A 17513-nucleotide genomic window follows, 5' to 3' on the forward strand; every position below is an offset into this window, starting at 1 on the left:
TATTTTTGCCAAGAAAATACCAAATGGAAACACAAAGAACAGAAACATCTGAAACAATTGAATGACAACAATGGTCTTTAAAAAAAGAATCTTAAAGCTTAAAGGAAAAAACTATCCTGTTCAAACATGAAGAAAAAAATATGACCTTCATGTAGCTCCCTACAGCTGAAGCAATTATAGGTTGCACAAGATTTGTTACAAAATGATAATCTGTGTTCTCTATAAAAAGAAAATATGCTAATAGTGCACCCTGTCATTGTGTAATCATCACCAAGACTATAGTCAGTCATCAAACCACAGATGACTTTGGCCAATTCTATCAGTGTCTCATTAGAGTCAATAGTTTTATTTGCTGTTGTCTCTTTCCTGGGAAAATGACACCTCAAGGGCACTTTGCACAGTCCTCTTTTATTACTTTATGGGTTTCGTATGAGCCACAGGGAGCTTGACTCAAACCAACCCCAAAGAAGCAGAAGCAGAAATAGGCTCTTTAAAGAAAGAAAAGAGTGTGTTGTCCCTTTCAGGTGAAAATTGGAAACTTGAAGCAGCATTTTTGGAAACAGGAAGTGATGTAAACTTTGCATTCCTCTTGAAAAAAAGCTTCTTCACTATGATGCTATATATATATATATATATCATAGATTTCCTTTAATTTGTAACTGAGTGGATGCAGGAGTTAAGAAGACCTAAGATAAGAAGACCTAAGATAAAATACCCCTCAAACACTTCCTAGCTGTGTGATCTTGGGCAAGCCACTTCATATCTATCTGCCTCAGTTTCCTCAGCTATAATATGGGGATAATATTAACCTCCTTCCCAAAATTGTTGTGATAATTAAATGAGATAAATTTTAGGAGCACTTAACACTATACTAGTAGGCACTAGTACAGAATAGGTATTTAATAATTTTTCTTTCCTTCTTTTTATTCCTAATCCCCTTTGGAGGAAAGATGCACTGAAAGAGGGTGGAAATATAATGTTTCTAGGATCAGCATCATTTTTCTTGTGGAAATTTGGGTCTAAACATTAAATTGTGATGGGACAATATTGTATTTGTTATCGTTAGTGCTTCCTCCTACTGATGGATGAGTCCTATTGAACAAATTTTAGCTACTTTTTTAAGGCTCTCATTTATTTTAATAGTCATGTTTTCAAATGTTCCAGGGATAACAGACCAATATGACCCAAGGGATGGAGATTCCCTGCCCCTGTATTAGATCAATGAAATGTCATTCATTCTCCTATTCTGAGTGTTTGCCCAATAGGCTGCTGACCCTTTCACTATCTGATTAAGGAAGTTCATATCACACACACTAAGAGACTGGAATATTCATTAATCTTCTATCAAGAGTTAATTGAAAGGAGCAGCTAGGTGGTGCAGTGGATAGAGCACCGGCCCTGGGGTCAGGAGTACTTGAGTTCAAATCCAGCCTCAGATACTTAATAATTACCTGGCTGTGTGGCCTTGGGCAAGCCACTTAACCCCATTACCTTGCAAAAACCTTTAAAAAAAAGAGTTCATTGGAAGACCATATGGAAGTCTTGGAATCAGAAAGTCAAAGGGTTATGTATGATCCTAGAACTGAAAGGGTCCTCAGAAAAGATCAACTTTCTTTATTTTACAATTAGATCCAGGTAGGATAAGTGACTAATAAGATTTAATTGGGAAGTGTTAAGGTTATATTAGCCAGAGGCTTACCCTTGGATTTACAATTCATATGGTCATTAAGAACAGGAAGAGAGGGACAGCTAGATGGCACAGAGGATAGAGCATGGACCCTGGAGTTAGGAAGACCTTTTTTAAAAAAGAACAGGGAGAAGTCAGAAGTCATATTGATGATAAACTTCAAGAGGTGGGATTTTCAGTTCTGGGTTCTAGTCCTACCTCCAACCCATACTAACTATGCAACCATTGACTGGTTGCTCACTGTGTTCCAAGATCACTTTCAGATTCCCACATGGTTGCTTATAGACATTGACAGAGAAGAGGACCAGGTAGTTCACAATGCCAGTAAAATAAATGATCCTTCCTTCTACCCCCCAAGCCCCTGAATAACTTAATTATGTATGACATTTATCTTTATAAAATATGAGAAATATATGCCAAGATGAATTAAGTTATTTAAATAGACAAGCTATGAAATTCTCCAGCTACTGAATGTCTTATTTCACTGACTGACACCTGAATTGAAATTATATATTTCCCAAGAATGTATTAATGCTTCACTCAAAAAACAACAACAACAACAACAACAAAGAAACCCAACTCAGCAACCTTTGCCCTCAGAATCAAATATAACAAACAAAATGGGTCAGGGATTTCATCTGATACCACAACTTGAGATGCTTTGAGAAATACATAAGAGCTTTCTTTTATATAGTTTCTTTGTGATATTAATTCATTTTTGATTTTTCCCTTAAAAGGAGAAAGCTGGGAATACTTTCTAAAGTGTCTGTCTCTCTCTGACTTAGTCTCTCTCTCTCTCTCTCTCTCTCTCTCTGTCTCTTAGGTTTTTAATTTGAAAATATAAGGAAAAGAGCTCTTATTTCTGGAACAATCCCATTTAGCCTGAAAAACTGAAACAATCTCTGAAATATAACGCAATGCATTATTTATTCCATTTTCTCCTTCCTTAAGAAAGGAAATAGGTATATTTCCTAAGTCAAAAATCATAGCATAATGTGTTCTTCCTTGTAGGTTGAAGAAAAAATCCCAATCTGTGGATATCACTGCACCAGGATTTAATCCCCTGGGAGGAGCAGCGAAACCTGCAGCACAGGCTAGTAAGTTGCCATCTGTTGCCAAGACACCAACCATCATGGAAGAGGAGAATAACACGGACAATACTCAGAAGCGTAATCCACGGAGGAGTGAACTAAAAAGATTCTATACTATTGGTGAGCAAAAGTCATTCTTCATAAAAATAGCCAATATACAACTGATAATTTTAATTTACTTTTCCCTCAATTATAAAAAAAAATCATTTTTTTCAACTTTATGATTTTTCAACTGGAACATTTCTTATGTTTAAAGTTCATAGGTGGGGTGCGGCTAGGGGGCGCTAGTGGATAGAGCACCGGCCCTGTAGTCAAGAGTACCTGAGTTAAAATGTGATCTCAGACATTTACTAATTACCTAGCTGTGTGGCCTTGGGCAAAGCCACTTAACCCCATTTGCCTTGCAAAAACCTAACAACAAACAAACAAACAAAAAAAACAGAATAAAGTTCATAGGTGAGAGACTTTTAGTTAAGTTTAATTAGAGAGTCAATATGAAAATTTTCATTATTCTACCTTAAAAGGAAATGTTTATAGAAGGTTCTTAAGTTTCCTAGCTTTTAAACTTATTGATATTATTTTCATTTCAGTCATACTTTAGTAGGTAGTTTGTCCTTTATATTTCTCTCCAGTCTCATGGAACTATGATTCTCTTTTGTCTGCTTATAAAGTTAGTCATTGATATAAGTCTGTAGCTCAGAAAAGTCACATGGAAACTAGAAAGTTATTCTGTTCTGAGGTGGGGTCCTTAAATTCTGTGTCTGTGGGCCTACAGTTTCATTCCTTGTTGTCTTATTATCCTACTCATCACAGTGGAATTTCCATACTTTTTCATTGTATCTTATATATTCCACGATTCTATCTTCTATCATCCTAGCTGAGAATTTTACCTTGTATTCCACTGAAAAAAAAGTTGATTTTGCATCTCTGAGATTTTCCCACCATTTTTTCCTCCTTTATCCCTGTCTCAGGAAAAGAGATGATCCTTTAACTTAATGAAGTAATTCTCTCTATATGTACTCTGATCCCATTTTACATTGTACATCTATGTACAAGTGATACCATTCCCTTTCTTTTTTGCAGCAGATTGATGCTTCAATCATCTCCATTCTCTCCCTAATCTTCACTCTCTGGTTACCTACTGGCTGCTTCCCTGCTGCCTCTAAACATGTTCATGTTTTCCCCAACCATGGAAAATATTCACTGGCATCCATCCCCTACTAGCTATCATTCTATATCTGTCTTCCCTTTTGTGGCTAAATTCCTTGTAGCTGTCTATAGTCTTTTCTCTCCTTCTTTTTTCCCTTTCTACTAAAATCTCTACAGAGAAGCTTCTGTATTATTCCACTGAAACATCCCTGTCCAAAATGATCAGTGTTCTCTTAATTAGCAAATCCAATAGTCTTCTCTCAATTATCTTTCTTGCAGGCTTTGATACTATTGATAGCTCTCCTCTCTTTGATACTCTCTTGATTCTAGATTTTTATGACACTACCACTCCCTTTTGGTTCTACTCCTATCTATCTAATTACTTCTTAGAGTATTTTACTGGGTCTTATCGAGGTCAAATCCACTAACTGTGAGTGTCTGCCAAGGTTCTGTCCTGAACCTTTCTTTTCCCTCTATACCATTTCATTTGTTGAACCCATCAGCTCCCATGGATACATCTTTGAAGATGATTCTCAAAGCTGTTTATCCAATCTTATCCTATCTCCTGAACTTGAATCTCTCATCTCCAACTTCCTACTGGACATCTAGAACATAAGATGTCTCATGGATATCTTAACTCAACATGTCCGAAAGGAAACTCATTAGCTTCCCCCAAAACCATCTCCCTTCCTAACTTTTCTGTTGCTCTCAAGGACTCCACCATCTTCCCAGTTACTCAGGATCACAACCTCCTTACACTATCTCTCATCCTGTCATATCCAATTAGTTGTTAAGTACTGCCATATCTACCTCCATACCCTCTTTCTTTGTGCCCCCTTCCCTCATCTGACACTACCACAACAACCCTGATGTAAACTCTCATCTCCTCATACCTGGATTATTGCAATATCCTCTGGGAGATCTCTTCTCCTTAAGTCTCACTCCACTCTAGTCCATTCTTCACTCAGCTGTTAAACTGATTTTCTTAAAGCACAAATCTGACCATTTGACCAACCACTCTAAATATAAAATCATCTGTCTGAGTTTTCAAATTCTTCATAACCTAGCCCTTATCAAGTCTTCATTCTTTTTCCACTACCCTTCCCCACATGTTCTGCAATCCAGTGTCTCTAATCTCTTTCCTGCTTCTTAAAGACAATTCTCCCAAATCCAGGTATTTCCACTGACCATCTCCCATTCCTGAAATTTCTGCTCCCTTTCTTCTTCTTCTTCTTCTTCACATCCTGGCTACCATCATTTCCTTGTGAAGTTCCCAAGAGCTTTCTCCATTGGGTTGTCTCTTATATATCTGCAATTTATTTTATCCTTATTTGAATAAAGTCATTTGTAAACTGCTTCCTCCTCCCCATGGCATTAGACTATGAGCTTCTTGAAAGCAGGAATTGTTTTTGCCTTTTATTATATTTCCAGTGATTGGCACATAGTAGGTAGTTAATAAACTGTAGTTGATTGATTGCCATCCTATCATACCTTACCAAGGTGGGTCATGTGATATTTCTGAAGTGAGTATTTCCTCTACTGATTAAGATCAAAAACTCTTTTACACCTTCTCATCCCAAGAGAATGATCAGATCAGTATATCAGAAAGATTATCCAGGCAAGAAGGTAGAAGGCTAAACGTGAAGAAAGATAAATTCAAGATAGAAAGGGAATTTGATATAGTTTGTTAGGTTACATTAGAATATATTATATGATATATTTTCTATTTATATTACATCTTTCTGTATTATGATATATACATCATATATTATGCTATTTTATATTATATTACATTAATATTGTTATATATGAATATTTATTTCAATATTTAAATAAAATAAATCAGACTTCATTGGAAGGTAAAATATTGAAACTGAAGCTTAATACATGGGCTACATAATGACAAGACAAAACTCTTTGAGAAAAGGTCCTGATATCAGGAAAGATTGAATGCAAAAGGAAAAGGGGAAAGCAGAGGATGTGATGGGTAGATGGAATCATGAAAGGCCATGGACAAGAATACTCATGAAAAAGTGAAAGAATTATCCATATTTAAGAGAGTGTGTATCTATCAAAGAATTTATATATAAGTTTCTGACATTTGGTATGAAAACAAATTTTAGGAAAAAATACTGTAGACCAGTGCTGGTCTGCTTTATAAAAAGAAATCTACCACTTCCTTCAAATTATAGGTTAATTAATTTTCTAGGCAGTCCCTTAAAAATCTATGACCATTTTTATTTTCAGTATATTGCAGGATTGTATAACTCAGTCTAATATCTCTTAAAAGGAGTAGGCAATTTTAGATATAACTACTTCACTATTGATCATTGCTATATTGTTTTATCTCACTGAGAAAACTGTTAAGAACAATTTAAGACTTTTCACAGCCTCCATCAATCTCTGTTGAGTCTTTGACTCTGTAGACAGATGGCCTACAGATCAAGCTGAATAGCATCAATATAGATCTCAGCTTATTAATGTTTCTTTAAAGCCTTTGTCATAATACTGCTGCCAAAATCAAAATGGGCAGGAACCAGCTTTTGACAGATAAAAATTCCAGTTCTAAATGACATAAAGTAAAGCTGTGTTTTAACTTCTATTTAACTTGTCTTTTAAATAATTTGGTATTGCTACTAGATGAACTGAATATAAGCTTTCCAGTTCAGGTTAACAGGAAGATAAATATTCTTCTCTGTAGGAATAAATGATTCTTTTATAAGAAGAGCATCAGGAGAGCTAACACTTATCCACTAAAACTGGAGGGGGGGATGGGGAGGGAATGCAGAAGATAATAGACAAAATCAAAGATTTTTTTTCCTAGTTATATTGAGTGAAACATGTTCAAAGAAGGGATAGGATCTTTTTTTGTTATGGGTGAGAAAATGAAAACAGATAACAGAGATAATGGGCAACTATTTAGGTCATATTTCATTTTTTGTTTGAAATAGTCCTTAGATAGCCCAGAGCTGAGAAATATTTGTAAGAGAGCCTGAAGGAGTTTAACTCAAAAGGTTCAAAGGAACCATAACCTTGACTAAAAGGATAGACATATATGAGTGTTGGACCACTATTAGTAATCAATGAAAAATTTTGAAAAATAATAGTGTAGAAGTAAGCCTGGATCCAGGAAAAATTCAGGTTTCATAAAGGGGAAGAAAAAGTCTGAAAATTGAGAAAGGTGAACTTGATTTCAACTCTTGGAAAAATTCTAGGATGTATAATCAAAGCTATCACTAGTGAATATTTACTAAACGAAGTAGCAATCACAAGAGTCAGCCAGCTTTACTTCATCAAGAATAGTCTTTACCAGACTTCCTTTCTCTCTCTCTCAAACTCTCTCTCTCTTTTTCCCTTCCTTCTTTCCTCTCTCCCTTCCTTCCTTCCTTCCTTCCTTTCTTCTCTTCTTTCCTTCCTTTCTTTGTTTTCTCTCTCCCTCCCTCCCTCCCTCCCTTCCTTCCTTCCTTCCTTCCTTCCTTCCTTCCTTCCTTCCTTCCTTTCTTTTTGAAGGAGTCAATACACTGGTAGACCATACTATGAATACAGTTTACCTAGATTTTAACAAAATGGCTGACAAAGCATCTCATGTTATTCTTGGGAAAACCTGAAGACATGTGGGCTGATAGCTTAATTAGGTGGGTCCCAAACTAGCTGAAAGGCAGGAGCCACTGCCATATTGTGGCAGTAGAGTTTACGAAGTTCAATGAAACTACAAGGTATGCCTTACATTGCTAATCCACTGGAGGAGGAAATGGCATACCATTCTATTATCTTTGCAAAGAAAACCTTATTGAAAGTATTAAAATGACAGCATATAAGATACTGAAAGATAAGCCCCTCAGGTCGAAAGGTGTCCAACAATGGAGAATGACTATAAGTATCTCTGAAAGTATGAAACTAATAAGAAGCTCAACTGCAGATATTTAGTAATGAAAGGAAAATTCAATGTTGTAAAGATCTATATTTCATAGAGTCCTGTAATTTAGGATCTATGAACCAATGTAATCTGGATGTGGTAAAAAAAAATATACATCATTAACTTAAGTGACAGTGAACTTAAATGAACAGAAATTAGTGAATTTAATTCAAGAAAGTCATTTCCATCTGTCTATATCTGACCATTAGACTCAGTTGACTCTGAAGAAAATCCTCCCTCATTTAAATCCAATTCATTTCATTTTTATGTCATAGCATCACATCCCTGATGTCATGTTTTTCCTTTGAGAATGAAGGATAAATAACAACAGCAACATATATGACTATGGGCAAGAATCCCTTAGAAGAAATGGGATAGTCCTCATAGTCAATAAAAGGGTGAGAAAAAGCTGTACTAGGGTATAATCTAAAAAAAAGACAAAATGATATCTATTCAAATCCAAAGTAAAACTGTTCAGCTTTATATAATACTAAATGTAATATGTGAACCAACAACTAATGCCAAAGAGGCCAAAGTTGATCGATTCTTTGAAAATTTGCAACATAATTCTAAAAATAACATTTTAAAAAAGATATCAAATTCAACATAACAGATTGTAATGTTAATGTAGGAAATAAAAAATTTAGTTGGAATAATAGGCAAGTTTGACCTTGGAATACATAATGAAGCAACACAAAGACTAACAGAGTTTTGTGGAAAAAAAAGACAACTCTATACATGGATATTATCAGATGGTCAATATAGAAATATAGAAATCAGAATAATTATGTACTTTGCAGCCAAAGATGAAGAAGCTCAATTTGGTCAGTCAAAAGAAGACCTGGAACTGATTATGGCTCAGATCATGAGCTTCTTATTGCACAATTCAGACTTAAATGGAAAAAATTGGGGAAATCATCAGCCTATATATTGTATACCCTAAAAAATGTCCCTAATGAATATAAAGTGGAAGTGATAAATAGATTTAAAGGATTAGTTTTGATAGAGTACCTGAAGAACTATGGACAAAAGTTCATAGAGGAGGCAGCAACAAAAACATCCCAAAGAAAAAGAAGAGCAAGAAAGCAAAATAGCTATCTGATGAGGTTTCATATAGCTGAGAAAAGAAGGAAAATGAAGAGAAAAGGGGAAGGGGAAAGATATGCTCAAATGAATACAGAATTCTCAAGAGTTGTGAGGAGAAATAAGATTTTCTTAAGTGAGCAATACAAAGAAATAGAAGAAAATAACAGAATGGGAAAGACCAGAAAATCCCTTCAAGAAAATTAGAGATATCAAGGGGAAGTTTCATGCAAACATGGGCACGATAAAAGACAAAAAGCAATGGGACTTAACAGAAGTAGAAGAGATTAAGAAAAAGTAGCAAGAATATACAGAAGAACAATATTAGAAAAAACTTAACACCATCAATAATCATGATAGTATGGTTACGGTGTGTGTGCCAGACAACCTGGAGAATAAAGTTAAGTGTACCTAAGAATGAATTGCTAACAGTAAGACTAGTGGAAATGATTGAACTGAGGTATTTAAAATCCCAAAAGACAATGCTGTTAAAGTACTATACTCAATATGCTAACAAATTTGGAAGACTCAACAGTGGTCACTGACTAGGAAAAAGATCGATTCACATTTCATACCTAAAGAAGGGCAATCCCAATGAATGTTCAAATTAGCAAACATAAGTACTCATCAGTACTTATGAGTACATACCAGCATGGTGATGATTAAGATTCTGCATGATAGGCTTCATCAATATATGAAGTGTGAACTTAGAATTACGAAAAATCCAGGCTGAATTTTGAAGAGGCAGAGGAACTTAAGACCAAATTGCCAATATTTAGTAGTTTGTGAAGAAAACAAGGAAGGTAATAGAAAAACATCCACTTCTCTTCACTGACTACATTAAAGCCTTTGACTGTGTGTTCATAACAAAATGTGGCAAGTAACTTGAAGCTAAGTTCTTGGCAACTAGTCCCGTTACTTCCTGGAAAATAATGGAACTAGTAATGGAGACATGTCAGATTTTATTTTCTTGAGCTCAAAGATCATTGCAGATGGTGATTACAGCCATGAAATAAAAAGATACTTGCCCCTTGGAAGGAAAATTATGACAAATCTGGGCAGAATACTAAAAAGCAGAGATGACCTTGCCAATAAAGGTCCATTTAGGCAAAGCTGATTTTTTTCTAGTAGCAATGTACTGGAAAACTGTTAGGACTGTTAGGAAAACTGTGTGCCACAGAATTGTGTGCTGGAGAAGAGTCCCTTGGACAGTAAGGAGATCAATTTAGACAATATTTAAATTAATTCTGGGAATTCATGGGAAGGTTGAATGCTGAAACTAAAGCTTAAATATGTGAGCTACGTAATGAGAAGACAAGACTCATTGAAAAAGACTCTGATGTTGGGAAAAAATTGAAGACAAAAGCTGAGAAGGTGTTTGTCAGGTGATAAAGTCATAGAGGCAAGGAACATGAGCTTAGACAAATTTCAGGAAGTAGTGGAAGACAGAAGGGCCTGGTGTGCTGTGGGCCACAGGGTTATGAAGAGTTGAACTGGACTGAATAACTCAATGAAAAGAGCAAAAGAATACTCAAGTGTCTGATCTGAGCATTGGATAAAATCTTTAGGGAAAAGCCATGATATTAGGGAAATGATGCCATGACATGCATGTGAATTAGATTTGAGTAAAGACTGTGCTAAGTCACCAGATTCACTTTCCCTTTGGGATCCATCTGTGACTAGATTTGAATCAGGACCACTGGAGATAGCTCTAAATATGAGGCAGTCAGGGTGAAGTAACTTGTCCAAGGTCACACAGCTAGTTACTTTCGGAGGCTGGATTTGAACTCAGGTCTTCCTGACTTAATGACCAGTGCTCTGTCCTCTACACCACCTAGATTCCCCTTTTTTTCAATAACAAGTCAAAGGGAAGTAGGTTATATATCATAAAGTCTAGGTACCTTTTGTTCTGGTTCATATTCATTTCATTGCTTAAACTAGAGATAATTTTGGGAATATCTAACTCTAAAAATACAATTATACGAATTGGGGATCCAGTAGAAGTCAAAGAGAAAAGATAATTAACCTAGAAACACTAAACTGCAGGTTTGTTGCTATAACTAAAGGTGTCAACCAGTCCTATTGGGAAAGATTGGAAAGTCTTTAAAAAATAAATCCAGGGGGTGGCTAGGTGGCACAGTGGATAAAGCACTGGCCCTGGAGTCAGAAGTACCTGGGTTCAAATCCAGTCTCAGACACTTAATAATTACCTAGCCCTGTGGCTTTGGGCAAGCCACTTAACTCCATTTGCCTTGTAAAAACCTAAAATAAGTAAATGAATGAATGAATGAATGAATACAGAAACTGATAAACAAGGAAAAGAAGAGGGTTTAAAATATTTATGTAGAGATTTACAACCTGAGCATTGTCCTAAGGATTTTGACAAATTTTATCTCACTTGGTTTTAGTGAGATAAGGTCATTGTTATTCACAATCCTAATCCCAATTTTTACATTTGGGTGTAAATCTCAGCATTTGGTTTGAGATAATAGTCTAATGTAAAATTAAGCTTTCTCCAGACCCTTTCTGATTTAGCAATTTTAATTAAATTTTAAGCAGATTTTCAGGGGCCCCTAGCCCCTATAATATGAAAGGAATGACTGTAAATAAATTCCTAACAAATAAAGGTAAACTAATGGAAAAAAAGATTGTTGTTCTAGCTCTAGTAGTCCTATTGCTTTTGTACTGTCTTTTAACCCACAGAAGATGAGAAAAGATGAAGTCAAAAACACATTTAGAGGCATTAACCTTGGCAAGAAGCTCTTTGTCTGATTTTGGAGGAGAGATTGAAATATGATGTCAAGGGGTTTTGAGCGGGGAAAAAAAAGAGAAAAAAGAGGAAGTAGCCTCTATTTATTCAATAAAGAAGTAACGTCCTCATCTAAGATAGGTAGGTAGGTAGAAAGAGGTATAGAAGGAAGGGAAAGGAAATAGTTTTCTTTCAGGAATAAGATAGGGAACCAGTAAAAGAGAAATGAAAGCACTGCCATGGCTGTAACAAGGGCTCAATTGAAGTTGGTTAATATGAATTTGTTATATATCTAGACAATATATATAATATGTAATGTATAATATTACATAATAATATATAGACAATGTATATAATAGGTAATATATAATATTACATGTATGACTTAATAATATGTAATATGTCTGTAGACTGTTGTGGAATTTCTTCTAGCCCCATTCAGTGGGAGTAGAAGAGAGTAATGATTGAGGTAAATCAGGTCTATGGTTTGGAAAAGATAGAGTACAAGTAAGAGAAGGGGCAGAGGATTTGCTGAATAATATTGGAAAGGTCGGTGTACAGTGTAGGAAATAGGGAACTGGCTCTAGAGAAAGACCCTTGGAACTTTAACTCCCATATAGGCAGTGGGTTGGCAGGAGACTTGGTTGTTATCATTTCTATCCTGTTTAACTCTTCTTGACCCCATGTGGGGTTTTCTTGGCAAACATTACTGGAGTGGTTTGCCATTTCAATCTCTAGCTCATTCTACAAATGAGGAAACTGAGGCAATCAGAGTTAAATGGTTTGACCAGGATACAGAACTTCTAAGTGTCTGAAGCAAGATTTGAACTCAGGAAGATGAGTCTTCCTGCTTCCAGACCCACTACTCTATCCACCATGCCACCTAGCTGCCCAGGGGACTTGGTAGGATTCCAACAATACAAGGTTAGAAATTGGTCAGCACTATCCTGCAGCAACATTATGAAGAAAGGAGTAGTGCAGTTGTGCTCCCTTTCTTAGGTCTAGCATCTAAACTATGGACACCTCTATAATTTAAAAAAAAAATGTTCACAGAATCCTGGCACTTCCCACAATCAGAATTCATCAATGTGTTGACTTTGATTCAGCACTTGATGAAGACTCTCCTGAAACAACTAAGGTTCAAGAGAATCAGCTGAATGTTAGTTTTTTCCCCTATTAGCATCTCCAAATTCTATCCCTGACTTAATCACAAGACCTGGATCCATATTATCCTTGTTCCCTAGAAAAATTAAGAATTGAGTTAAGAATCCAATACCTTTGGCCAAACACATTGCCCATTTTGTTATCCATGATACATTCCTCCCAGACTTCAGTGTGAAAAAGAAAGTTGTTTTTTTCTTTTGGAGTGAACTTGTAACTTTCTTTTTTATCTCACAGTGGAAATTATGTAACTCAATGTGTTCTCCTTTATGTCTTATCTTCCAAGAGACACAGAGCTAAATTCAGTGTTCAAAAACAGTAACCAACTCATCCCAAGTGCCTGTTCACATCTGTGTCACTGCTGCTTTTAACTAGTCTTTGCTTTTATTTTTAAGTGTCTTGTTTTATCAGTGTTTAAATGTAAGCTACTTCAGGTCCTTTTTAAAAATGGAAACTGAAAACATTTTTAAATGTTAAAAAAAATTGCTTTAACATGTAAATGGGGGGGAATAAAAATAGTATATTAAAAATTAGATGGACTACAAATCCTAAATGGAGTTATACAACTACTTTCTGAAGTTTTTTGTTTTTGTTTTTTTTAACCTAGTCATAGGACCTAGCCTCTATATGATCACATATAGAGTCATGTTACTTTTCTCTATAAATGTTTATGTGTTTTATGTCTCTATAAGTGCTATAAAAATGCTTATTCACATACATAAGCTGGGTGGTGAAATAGGGGAGTATTAGGCTTGGAGTCAGGAAACCAAATCCAATGTCAGATACTTAAGTAGCTATATTACCCTGGGCAAATCATTCATCCTCAGTTTGCCTCAGCATTCTTCTCTGCAAAATGAATATTAATAGCCCCTATCTCCTAGAATTGATCATAATTGTAATGAACTTAACATAGTGCTAGACACATAACATGAAATGTTCAGTAATTAATCACTATTGTATCCATCAGCTTGGATCTTGTATCTATGAATTATTTTGTATGTCAAATTCTAAGTTTCCCTCTGTCCAGTGTCTTCAGTCAAAGAACAAAAATACTCAATGCTTCTGTGAACATGTTTTCACCAGTTGCTAATTGCTGATTAGAAAGCTATAAATAAGCGTCCTTATTTCACAGTCAGTACTGATCATTTATAATTCATTGAGAATAGAGTATGTACAGAAATCTGTAGTTAAAATCATTAGGACTTTATGTTTCACAGGATTATAGAATTTTATTTTTGGAAAGGGCATTAGGGATTATTTTAATCAAATCTTCCTATTTTAATAGTTGAGGGTTCCAAGGCCAAGAGAGTCTTACACAAGATAATGCAGATAATATGTAGCAAAGCTATTCAGAGATTATTAAAAGTGAATTGACAAAGCCAAAGTAATACCATTATTTATAATTCAAAAGGAATAATTCAGTATGAATGGCATTTTAGATGAACACAATTGGGTACCTTGGGATCCTTTCTATTTCTCACTTTAATCCCTCACTTGGCAGCTTGGAGCCTCAGTAGATGGAATATTGGACCTTGTGTCCAGATAGAACTAAGTTAAAACACAGGTTCCAGCCCTAGTTGTGAGACTCTGGGTAAATCATTTAAACTCTGTTAGTGTCAATTTTTTTAAATGGGACCAATAATAATAGTTCCTCTCTCCCAGAGTTGCTGTGAGGATTAAACAGGATGTTTGTAAACAACATTGCGGGCATTAAAGGACTATATAAATGTTAGCCATTATTTTAAATGCTTGTTTTATACCAAGCAAATTATAAACTCATTCTATATAAGTAAGTTGTTTGCTTAATTTAAGACTGGGCTAAAAATCATCTCATTTTAGTCAGGGAATGATCATCATTCCTAGCCTATTTATTGTCAACAAATCATTTCTTATAAATTCTGTAGTTATGATTTGGTTTGGGGTTTTTTTGTTGTAGTTTGTATAATGAATTTCCATTCATGCTGATTAGCTCAATATTTTTAGTATATTAGTATATTAGCTCAGTATATTAGCTCACCATCTTCTCAGCTTCATTCTGATTGGAAAACATGAGGGTAAAAACACTAAATTCTTCCCCAAATTTACCTTTATAGAGAGTCCAGGACCCGAATTTTCTCGATAACTATCCACTCTCCATCACCAGCTCTGTTGAGTTTTGATTCCTCAAAACACTCTTCACAACCAAGAAAATATAACCCCACAATATGTACCCCTTGGTGAACTCCCTTGCCCCCCTTTCAACTTCCTTCTGCATTTTTGTCTTCCTCCATTAGTGTGCAAGTTCTTTGAGAACAGAAATTGTTTTTCTTTTTTCTATCTCGGCACATAATGGAAGCTTTATTAATGATTATTGAATTGAATGAAAGAATATTCAAGTCTCCTAGTCAGAATACTACTTAGTAAGAAATAATAATACTCAGACCAATTCTTAAGCATTCACTATAAAGTTTAGCTTGAAATGTGAACATAAAAATGAATTGATAAGTGTTTCTTAAGAAGTTCATAAGATTATAGATTAAGAAATGAGAAATACCTGAGGGGTCATCTAAAATAATCTCCTCATTTAATAGATAAGGAAATGAATCAGAGAGAACTTAAATGACTTGAGCCAGGATCCAAATATAGTCTTCCCATTCCAAATCAAGAATTCTTTCTACTCCAGCATAATGTTGAATCATGAATATGAAGAAATGGATGAAGGGAACAAATTCACCTTTAAAACCAAAGAATAATAACTTATTTGGTACTTAATGTCTAACAGCTTAAGGTATTTCTAATTATTTTTTTAATATTTCATTTTCTTTTATTTTCATTTTTTAAAAAATTTTGAGTTCTAAATTCTCTCCTACTCCTTACTACCTTCCTTAATCGATTAAGATAGACAATATGATATCCATTACACGTGTGAAGACACATAAAACATATTTCCATATTAGCCATGTTGGGGGGAAGCAATGAATATAAGTAAAATTTTTAAAAATATGCTTCCATATTTATTCAGAATTCATCATTTTTCTCTCCAGAGGTAGACAACATTTTTTCATCATGAGACCTTTAGAATTGTCTTGGATCATTATATTGATCAGAGTAGCTAACTTGATCATCATTGCAATATTGCTATTGCTAAGTACAGTATTCTGGTTTTGCTCATTTCACTTTACATCAGTTTATATAAGTCTTCACAGCTTTTTCTGAAACCATCACACTAGTGATTTCTTATAGAACAAAAGTGTTTAATCATAATCACATACCACAATTTGTCCAGTCATATCCCAATTGTTGGGCACCCCTTCAATTTCTAATTCTTTGCCACCACAAAAAGATCTGCTTCTTTTTAAACATAGTGAATTTTAGTATTCTATATACTTTACCTAAGATATGACATTGATCTACCATTCTATTTCCTATCCAGTGCCATATTGTTTTGATGATCACTAGTTTGTAATATAGTTTGAAATCTGACATTGCTAGGCTACTTTCCTTTACATCTTTTTCATTTTTTACCTTGATATTCTTTATTTTTTATTCTTCCAAATGGATTTTGTTATCATTTTTTCTAGCTTTAAAAAATAATTCTTTGGTAATTTGATTGGTGTGGTACTGATTTAGGTAGAATTGTCATTTTTATTATATTGGCTCAGCCCACTCATGAACAATTAATATTTCTCTAATAGTTTAGATCCTTCTTTATTTGTGTAAAAAAGTGTTTTGTATGTGTATATTCACTTAATCCCTGATTACATCTTGTTAAATCGATTCCCAAGTATTTTATTCTCTCTCTGTTCTTTTAAATGGAATTCTTTTTCCTAACTTTTTATGATGAGTTTTGGTTAACATATAGAAATGTTGATAATCTATGGGGGTTTACTTATCCTGCAGCTTTGCTAAAGTTGTTCATTGTTTCATCTAGATTTTTATTTGGTTCTTTATGGTTCTCTAAGCATATCATCATATAATCTGTAATAAGTAATAGTGTTCCTTCCTCATTGCCTGTTTTTATTTCTTCAATTTCTTTTTCTTGTTATAATGCTATTATTAGCATTACTAGTACAATATTGAATAATAATGATAAGCAGCATCTTTGCCTGTTTTTAGGATTAAATTTTAATTTCCAATTAATTTTTAATCTGTCCCCAAGGTTCTTTATCAAATGTAATTTTTTCTGCATTATGCTCTCAAAAAAGTGCATTGGATATTTATGCTTTTCTGCATTTGTATGTGAGGTCTTGGTGTCATTTACAGCTAAAAGAAAAAGGTACATTTCTTTCTATTCCCATTCAATTTTCTCCAGGCATCTATCATGTCTAACTTTTCTGAAATTCTGTTCATCTCCTTAATTTATTTCTTACTTATTTTTTAGTTAAATTTCTCTAGTTCTAAGAGAACTAGTATAGTTTTATTGTCTATTGTCTCCTAAAATTCATTTAAATTTTCCTTCAAGAATTTAATATATTTAGTACTTATATATTTAATACTGTTATTATTTCATTGTCCGTGGTACTTTTTGATAAAATGCAGTTCCCTTGATTATCTCTTAATTAGGTCTATTTTTGCGTTTGCTTTTGCTTTTGCTGAGATCGTGATTACTACCCCTGTCTTTTTTTTAGCCTGAGGGAAAGCATAATATATTCTACTCCAGTCTCTTATTTTAATTCTATGTATGTCTTTCTATTTCAA

The 17513-nt window shown here is 34.4% G+C and overlaps 1 protein-coding gene and 1 long non-coding RNA gene across 6 annotated transcripts in view; one reads left to right on the plus strand and one right to left on the minus strand.

The window, feature by feature from the left end:
• The window catches only part of LOC141498094 (uncharacterized), a 67056-nt gene extending 52057 nt beyond the window's left edge, over window positions 1-14999 (minus strand). For both annotated transcript variants that reach the window (XR_012471555.1, XR_012471554.1), the window contains exon 1: window positions 14922-14999. This is a non-coding gene — a long non-coding RNA (uncharacterized LOC141498094). The remainder of the gene's footprint in view (window positions 1-14921) is intronic.
• Window positions 1-17513, plus strand: part of OXR1 (oxidation resistance 1) — a 567726-nt gene that overhangs the window by 296492 nt on the left and 253721 nt on the right. For all 4 annotated transcript variants that reach the window (XM_074201035.1, XM_074201036.1, XM_074201037.1 and 1 more), the window contains exon 3: window positions 2699-2898. In XM_074201035.1, the coding sequence (XP_074057136.1) occupies window positions 2699-2898 (200 nt within the window). The remainder of the gene's footprint in view (window positions 1-2698; window positions 2899-17513) is intronic.

This window comes from Macrotis lagotis, chromosome X (assembly GCF_037893015.1).
Source record: "Macrotis lagotis isolate mMagLag1 chromosome X, bilby.v1.9.chrom.fasta, whole genome shotgun sequence".
NCBI classification, from domain to species: Eukaryota; Metazoa; Chordata; class Mammalia; order Peramelemorphia; family Peramelidae; genus Macrotis; species Macrotis lagotis.